The sequence below is a fragment of the Lipotes vexillifer genome, unplaced genomic scaffold (genome assembly GCF_000442215.2).
Source record: "Lipotes vexillifer unplaced genomic scaffold, Lipotes_vexillifer_v1.1 scaffold36, whole genome shotgun sequence".
In the NCBI taxonomy this organism is placed as follows: Eukaryota; Metazoa; Chordata; class Mammalia; order Artiodactyla; family Lipotidae; genus Lipotes; species Lipotes vexillifer.
In genome coordinates this window covers 4,262,806-4,272,050 of record NW_006792448.1, presented here as the reverse complement: position 1 = coordinate 4,272,050, position 9,245 = coordinate 4,262,806, and the positions used below count along the sequence as shown (strand labels likewise).

General features: G+C 43.7%; 1 protein-coding gene across 1 annotated transcript in view; it reads left to right on the top strand.

Annotated features, from left to right (window-relative positions):
- Nucleotides 1–4,478: 4,478 nt before the first annotated feature.
- KATNAL2 (katanin catalytic subunit A1 like 2) overlaps nt 4,479–9,245 on the top strand; it is a 40,885-nt gene continuing 36,118 nt past the window's right edge. Inside the window, exons 1-2 of the mRNA XM_007465610.1 lie at nt 4,479–4,551; nt 5,860–5,902. Of these exons, the coding sequence (XP_007465672.1) occupies nt 4,479–4,551; nt 5,860–5,902 (116 nt within the window). The remainder of the gene's footprint in view (nt 4,552–5,859; nt 5,903–9,245) is intronic.

Genomic DNA, 9,245 nt, shown 5'->3' with positions numbered 1-9,245 from the left:
CCACTCCCTTCTGGCTTGCAGAGTTTCTGCTGAAACATCAGCTGTTAACCTTCTGGGGATCCCCTTGTATGTTTTTTGTTGATTTCCCTTGCTGCTTTGAGTGTTTTTTCTTTGTATTTAATTTTTGATAGTTTGGTTAATATGTGTCTCGGTGTGTTTCTCTTTGGGTTTATCCTGTATGGGACTCTCTGTGCTTCCTGGACTTGACTGACTATTTCCTTTTCCATGTTAGGAAGGTTTTCGACTATAATCTCTTCAAATATTTTCTCAGACCCTGTCTTTTTCTCTTCTTCTGGGACCCCTATAATTCGAATGTTGGTGCTTTTAAAGTTGTCTCAGAGGTCTCTGAGACTGTCCTCAGTTCTTGTCATTCTTTTTTCTTTATTCTGCTCCCTGGCAGTTATTTCCACCATTTTATCTTCCAGCTCACTTATCCATTCTTCTGCCCCAGTTATTCTGCTGTTGATTCCTTCCAGAGTATTTATTTTAAATTGTTTATTTAATTTATTTATTTTTGGCTGCATTGGATCTTCCTTGCTGTGCGTGGGCTTTCTCTAGTTGCGGAGAGCTGGGGCTACTCTTCATTGCAGTGTGCGGGCATCTTATTGTGGTGGCTTCTCTTGTTGCAGAGCACAGGCTCAAGAGTTCAGGCTCAGTAGTTGTGGCATGCAGGCTCAGTAGTTGTGGCACAGGCTCAGTAGTTGTGGCTCACAGGCTTTAGAACGCAGGCTCAGTAGTTGTTGCACACGGGCTCAGTTGCTCTGCAGCATGTGGGATCTTCCCGGACCAGGGCCCGAACCCATGTCCCCTGCATTGGCAGGCGGATTCTTAACCACTGTGCCACCAGGGAAGCCCTAGAATATTTTTAATTTCAGTAATTGTGTTGTTCCTCACTGTTTGTTTGCTGTTTAGTTCTTCTAGATCCTTGTTAAATGTTTCTTGTATTTTCTCCATTCCGTTTCTGAGATTTTGGATCATCTATACTATCATTACTCTGAATTGTTCTTCAGGTAGGTTGCCTATTTCGTCTTCATTTATTTGGTCTTGTAGGTTTTTAACTCACTCCTTGTCTGTAACGTATTTTTTTGTCATTTCAGTTTTTTGTTTTTGTTGTTGGGTAGTGCTGTATTCTTGTCTTACTGGTTGTTTGGCCTGAGATGTCCAGCACTGGAGTTTGCACTCAGTTGGATAGAGCTGGGTCTTGGTGCTGAGATGAGGACCTCTGGGAGGCCTCACTCTGATTCATATTTCCTGGGGTCTGAGGTTCTCTGTTAGTCCAGCAGTTTGGACTCAGAGCTCCCACCACAGGAGCTTGGGTCCAACCACCAGCCTGGGAACCAAGATCCTGCAAGCTTCGCGGCATGGAAAAAAAAAGTAAGAAAGAAAAAAAGGAGCAATGCAATATCAAAGAATAAAAAACAAAATAACATTAGATACATAAAATATATATTAGGAAAAATAAAAGTATAATTGAAACAAGTACAACAAGGTAAAATAAAACCACAACAGAAAAAAGAAAATAAAAGGGGTGGGGGGGGGACAAGCCAGAAGGAGAGAACAATAACAAAGTATAAAGAATAAAAGAAAATTAGGAACATAAAAGATTTATTAGGAAAAATAAAAATATAAAAGAATCAACAACAATGAATCAACGAGGTAAAACAAAACCCCAATCTAAAAGAGGAAAAAAGGAAAAAAAAAAGCCTTGTCTATGGGGGCAGAGTTTAGGCGGTCGAATTTAGGCAGGGGTGGGTTTTAGGGTGGGGCGGGACCTAGGCAGGTGGGAGGTGACGTTTGAGCATGGGGCGGGGCCTAGGCTCAGGACGCATGCAGCCAGAAAAGGCCTTGGGGTTGGGGCCTTTGGGGTGGGGCCTAGCCGGGGCAACGTTCAAGCGTGGGGCGAGGCCTCAGCTTAGGACCTGCTCGGAAGGGGAGAGGCAGCACGTAGAAAGGAGGGCCTCTGGAGTGTGGAGTTCCAGAGTTTGAAGGTAAGGCCCCGGGTGAGGGTGTGTGGGTGGGGTTTAGGCCCAGAGCGTTGGAGGGGGTCTCCAAGTGTAGAGGTGGGGCCCTTTGTGGGGGTGTAGGGGCAGGGCTTGGGCTCTGCACAGCAGGAGGGAGGCTCCGAGGGCAGAGGATTAGGCCCGGGAGCCCAACAGGCTTCCGGGTGCCTAAGTGGACAGGGAAAGCACTGGCCCCGTTCCCTTACGTTCCTTCATGCCCCTCCCCCACCATCTCCTCCAGGGTCTCCCCCGTCGCCGCTGGACCCCTAACTGTGGGTGGGTCCCGCTGGGTGTAGGAACTCTTCCCCTCCCCCAGTCACCCCTCAGGGATGCCGGTCCCGGAGGTCTGGACTTGACTTTTGCTCCCCCTTCCCTCCCTCCCACTCCCTCAGGACCCGCGTGGCTGGAGGGGGCCTAGGTGGGCAGAGGATCAGGCCTGGGATCTCAGCAGGTTCCTGGGGGCCTAAGTGGGCAGGGGAAACCTGGCCACGCTCCCTTTGGATCCTCTGCCCTCCCAGTGTTCCCCAGTTTCGCCCTTTGGGCTTGGGATCCCTTCCCCTCCCCCAGCCGCCCCTCGGGCGCCACTCCCGTCCCGCCTCCATTTCTCCTCCCCCTGCACTCCCCCCGCACCCCACGTCCTACCCTGTAACTGGGGGTTGCTCCCGTCCCCTTAGGTGTCCATGGTCCCCCTCCGGTGCCTGGTAGGTGCCCTAGTTGTGAGGAGACGCGAATTCCGAATCCTCCTAATACGCCATCTTGACTCCGCCCCTCATCATGTATTCTTATAATTTTTGTTTAAGTCAAAACCCTATGATCGGGAGGGAGACGCAAGAAGGAAGAGATATGGGGATATATGTGTATGTATAACTGATTCACTTTGTTATAAAGCAGAAACTAACACACCATTGTAAAGCAGTTATACTCCAATAAAGATGTTAAAAAAAAAAAGACTTCTCAAAAAAACAAAAAAAACCCCCTATGATCCTGGGAAGAATTCAGAATGTAATGTGATGTCAGCAATCTTTATATTGCTGACAATAAAAGCAATCTTTATATATACAAACAATCTATAGTGTAGGTTCCCATCTTTTTTTTTTTTTAAACAAGTGCATATATGTAAGTATATGTGTTTTTAATCATTTAAAAAATGTTTGGAAAGAGAGAAAATGTGAACAGTCATTATCTCTGAGTAGTGGAATGTTCTTTTGACTCATCTGTATTTTCTAGTGTTTTCTTAAATGAACATGTATTACATCATAGTAAACAAAAATTATTAATAAAAAATGTATTTAGTTTTTCTCTCTGTAAAATGGTGATTAAGACATCGGGTAGAAGCGTGCTGAGCCGTTAATAAGTATAGAAGCTGACAGACTACAGTCAATTGATGTTTGCAAATTCTTTAAAATTAGCAAGGTCATTGGAAATAGCCACGGCAACCTCTTTCAAGGAAGTCCGATCTTCTAACTGATCTAATCTGGGACAGGGAAGGAAGCATAATAAAAAAAAGTTTTCTCCTCTACCTTCCCAGATTTGAAATCAAAGAGAAAGAACTCTAACTGCAATGAGAATTTTTAATCTGAGGTCCTTGGATGAGCTCCTGGAATTGTATGCTAATTTGTGCATATTGCACATTTTTCAGAAGAGAATTTTTGGTTTTAAAATAAGTTAGGGACTCAGATTAAAACCAGAGAGTTTTTCCACTTTCAGAGGATTGTGAGACAAGGAGCTTGCCTTCATTGCTAAGACCACTTAAGTCAGATGGCCTTACAACTGACCACGTTAAAAATGAGTGAGAAACCTATGGTGATGACACTACATGAATGCAGAGGCACCTGATAGTATAATCTGTGACTGATGAAGAAATTATCAGAAATACAATACATCCAAGTAGATGACGTCTTCTTATACTAAATTTCCTCGGTGATATTGATCAACATATTTTTGGAATTCCCTTTAGAGCACATGACATATTCTTTTGAGTTGCCTCAGTGATGGCAAATCTTGCCTTTTGGGGTTGAATTGGGGTTTTACCAATTGTCAAATGTGACCTAAAATGAATACTGGTAAATAAAGAAGTAAGTTGGGCAAATAATCATCTTTGGCTAAAAATGAGTAAAAGTAAATTACAAGACATTTTCTTAGTTGATTTAGTTATTTGACTTTTAAGTACTTCCAAATTGTTTTGAAAGACAATATTTGGATATACTTAACCTATGTGGGGCTTCTTTCTCTATAGGCAAACCCCATGTATTCTAGTTTTCATTTGATGTACTCTTTAATATAAGCTTACTATTTGTATTGAGTCTCCTTGGACTTATGATACCTGTTTGCCTTTATTATTTTTACCTAGAGTTAATTTTTTCTTTCTTCTGTGAAATGGCCAGATATATTGATGCAGCCAATGCTTTGGAGCAAGAAACTAAACTGGGGTTACGATGCTTTGAAGTCTGTGACAACGTTGATCTTGAAACTATTTTGATGGAATATGAGAGCTATTATTTTGTAAAATTTCAGAAATACCCCAAAATTGTCAAAAAGGCATCAGACACAGGTATCTTTAAGTTTCGTGTTTCTTCCTCATTTTATTTCCAGATAGATGATGTCCCCCACCCTACACTGAAGGAATAGACCAGAAGGATTGTATAGCCTCTCTTAGATCCAGTGCAGACAATTTAAACATGACATCTGGACATTGACGTCCCTTTTGTTACTTTGGCATTTGTTTGAGGACTGTATGATTTAGGGCAGTGAAAGCAAAACCCCAGTGTGTCACAGGTACTTTTTAGAAGATCAGCATTACTTTCATTTCTTTAGAGATGAAAAGAGCTGTCGGAAAACAATAAGTGACAGAAGACTTTTTTCTTGTTGGGAGGACCTATTATCCATCTTGAAAATAACATGAAAATGAGTATTGGTGAGGCTAATAGCTCATGTATAGGTAATGAAATGCTTTTGAAAGCCATCAATCCAGATAATGATCAATATAATGCAAAGACCCAGTATAGGTTAACAGTCAAGGAGGCTGGCTGGAGGAAAGATCTAAAGTTAGGGCCCTGTGTTTTGTAGTGACATTGACTTAGAAGTCTGTAAGTGAGGGAAGTAATTATAAACCAGGGGAGATCATTGTCCTGTTTACAAGGCACTTGTTAAGCTACAGACTTTAACATTTCATATGGGGACCAGGAAACCAAGAGGAATATCAATTAAAAATAGCCAGCACTGAATCTCAGAGCTGGAGGTGTTCTGAGAGGGTGGTGTTTTTTCTGAGCTCCCTTCCAATGCAGGGTTCAAAGCTCCACATCCTTGGCTGGTTGTTGGATCTGGGTTTTGGCAGAAAATGCACTGACTCCTAACCACTGGGCCACCAGGACTGTTATTGACATGATCTGATATCTAGAATGCTAGTTCTAGCTTGGAACCACACTCTCCTGGGATATTGGACACAATGTCTTTTTTTTTAAGGTAAACAGGCAGAATAGACTGGTGAGTGTTCCCTGCCAGGCTCATGCAATCATCCTCGTGTCCCAGGGACCACAGCAAAATGGTGTCAAGTTCATGAAAACTTAATAAAATGGTAACTATAAAGCTAGCCCACATTGGAGGTGCCACTGAGTCTGTGTTCTCCAACATGTTTAATATCTGAGGTCTTTGGGGTCCTTGTGTGGAAATGCTTGGAAAGCATGGGCTTCTTTCTCTTCTCCGGTAGGTAATTCCACTCCTCTCTGGATGAGAATAGCTTAGAGTTTCTGGATGTAGCACAAATTTTAAGAACAATGTAAAAGGAAAAACATACCTGAAAAATTGCTTTCTCTTAAAAATTAAATCTTTCCTTTTCCTCCCAATATTTGTTTTGCCACAGCAGAAAATAATTTACCACAAAGAAGTGGAGGGAAGACCAGAAGGTAAAGTAAATGGTAATTTCATCTTGACCAACTCAACTCTAGGAGTTTGTGGGATCTGTTTCCAGAAGATTCTCTAGTGCAGCTCCATGTCTGCCTACCAGCAATACCAGACTGGTCCTGTGACCTTGGTGGACCCAGCCACAGGTTCCCCTCATGTTACAGATGTTCAGGACATGGACCAATGTCTGTTGGTTCTCTGGTTTTACCACAAAGAATTGCGTCCACTGATGCTCTGTCTTTCTAGGCTGGGTGGTATGAAAAGTATGGACCTCAGAGATTAAAAGACTCATGTTCACCTCCCAGCTCTGCCACTTACAAGCTTGGAGCAGGAGTCTGACACATAGTGAGTTCCTGCCACATAGTAAGCACCCAAGAAATATAATTTTCCCTTTTCATATCGTACCTGTCATTTCTTTGTGCACTCCAGATCACATGTCCTGACTGTCTGAAGGGAATCAGGTCTATCTTTTCCTCTCCTTTTCTCATGCTCACCTTACATTTCTTTCTCCAGCTTCTCAAATCCAAGTCTCATCTGGCACTTGGGGTATCTGATTAGAGCCCCTCTGTCTCTTGACCATCCTGGGTTGACACAGGCCCCCAGTCTTGCCTCAGTGTCCATCCCATTCCTCTCTTCACTCCAGACCACACCCCTGTCATCGGAGCCTGTTCAGAAATGCCCTGGATGACACAGCTTTGGGGCATCAAGGCCTGTGGATTTTTGCTATTACAATAAAGCCCAGACCTCAGGGGAAGGTGGAAGTGGGCTTCCGGCAGGGGCCACACAACCACTCAGGCAGTGAACAACATTTTTTAAAATCTTAGAATGCAATTGAAAGGAGTAAACTTAAGATTGTGATCATAATAAGCAACTCATTAGGCCATCAAGAAGTGTTGTGAATTCCGCAAATCCCACTAGGCTCTCTGCTCTGTGACTCCAGTCCCTTGTCTGCAGCCTAAGAAGGAAGGGACTGAGACACCTCACCTTTTATGAGTGAAGGTGTTTGACATCGCTTATAGAAGAGCCGTGGAGCCCAAGCCTGCTTCTTGATGATACTCACGGTGACACTCAGCCTGAGGCTACCTTTGCTTTGTGCGATTCTTTAGGAACAGGTTTACTGTTTTGACCAAAGTGTTCTTCTTTTATTTATGGTTTCCATAAAGCTAGTCAGACTCTGGTAATAAATGATAACTACTTGGGAACAGAAACAGTGAGCAGCATTTTAAGAGGCAGCTTTGGAGCATGTTTAGATTCTGATTGCTTTTCAGCCACACATTCATGTCTGGAACTTCCTCAGCATTCCTTACCTGGCAGAACGTTCTGTGAGTGAATGTCCCTGGAGCCCTTTGCCTCCCTTTCGGGCTGGAGCATGGTGGCATCGGACAGCTGGGGGCTTCTTCAGCCCCTCTCTGGGTAGCTGTTTGTACGTGGCAGCCATCGAGGTTGGATGGCAAATGGTTGGCGTCAGGAAGGTTAACTAGAAAAGTGATGCATGGTGTTTGTGTATAATTTTCTACTTAAAATAGTTATTGAAATGAGAGGTTGTGTCATGAGACTGGTTATTAACAAATGAAAGTGCTTTTTCCTAATTCCTGCATCTCACACCAGAGAGCAAGCTCCGACTTTACAGATTTGCAGATGACCCAAAGGAGGAAAGGTTACCTTGTGTGACGAATGACAGAATTAGGATGCTAAAAGATCTTGACAAATTAGGAGATGGGTCCAAAATAGTAAGATGAACTGTAATGAAATAATGTTTAAGGTCTAATCAAAGATTCACCACAAATAGCTCCATTATTACAAAATCTGAGACCTAGAAATCTGAGTGACAGAAGATGCAGTGTGAGTCAACAGTATGATGTGATTGCTAATGTGGTCTTGGGCCTCATCAGTAGAAACACAGCGTCCAAAAAGTAGGAAGTGACTCTATTCCAGTCAGATGACAGTGGACAAAGGGAAAATGACCAGGATGAGGACGACTCTGGGAGCCAGGTAACCTTAGGAGTGCTTGGAGCAACTGGAGGTGTTTAGCTTGAAGAACAGAAGACTTGGGGTGGGGGTGGGCGCCTAGAACAACATGGTGGCAGTCTTCACTTTCTAAAGAGGGATTGGGCCTTCTTTGCAGAATTCCATAGGGCACACCAAGGACTAGTGACTAAAGTTAAAGCAGGGTGAATTTGGTTTCATATTCAGAAGAATTTTACAATCCTTAGAGCTGATTGGAAATGAATTGCATTGCTTGTACATTAGTGCACATGTCTTTGGTCATGTCAAAGCAAATCTGTGAATCAGTTACCTCCAATGGGAAATCAAAGTGGGAAAATGACTCCCGGTTCTCGCCAGCCTCACAAGGATGTTTAGGCACGTTTTATATATATATGTCACGTATATGTGTGTGTGTGTGTGTGTGTATGTATATGTCTCCTTCATTTAAATCAATGCTACTCATAGGGTTTGTACTTGTACAATGCTTGGCACTCATTTCATAGATGGTTGATTTTTGTGCCAGCAAAATGCCTAAGGGACAGACATTCTTGTTCCTTGGTTACAGATGAAAGACAAATGCCCTGAGAAACCGCCAGTTGTCCACGTCTTATGACACTCACCCCAGAGGGCCCAACACTGGGATCACCACGAGCGGACACTGGTGTGGTATTGGCGTGGGTGGTCTTGCTGGCCAAATACCTACGCGTTTATAGTAGACACCAGCAACTTTTTCTTTCCTACAAAAAAAAAATGGGGTTGAAATAGCAGCTCTGTGAGACCACTTAGAACATGGGGAGAAATACTTCTAGCGAACGTCCTGTAAACGCTTCTCACTTGAGGGATGAGAACCAAACAACTTCCCATGGGGGAGCTCATGTTCTGCCACGCGAGCACACCCTGCATCTCTCTGGATATCGTCGCCTACCTGAAAGTATTCCATGTCTACTTATGCAGACATAGTGACAGGTTTATTTTACCATTGAATTGATGTATGACATAAACACAGTCAAATGCATGCATACTCTTTGAACCACCACAAGTCCCACCCCTGGGCGGGCCCCCTTGCAGGCAAGGCTCCCCGTCTCCACCAGAGTTAGCTACCACTGGGACTTCCAGCCCCATCAGTTCATTTTGCCTCAAGTGAACAATATTTGGTGAAAATTTGTTCAGCAAATGTGAATGATCTGTGACAGCAGAGATGAGGGAACTTTGCTTCCCTTCCACAAGCCACTTTTGATGCTGGCTGTGCGCCGCTTGAAAGGCAGTAGGCAGCACGATGGATTGAGACGACTGACAGATGCCCAGGACTTCCTAACGTTTCTTAATTTCAGCAGGCGGACCCCTTCCTGCCCCGCACCC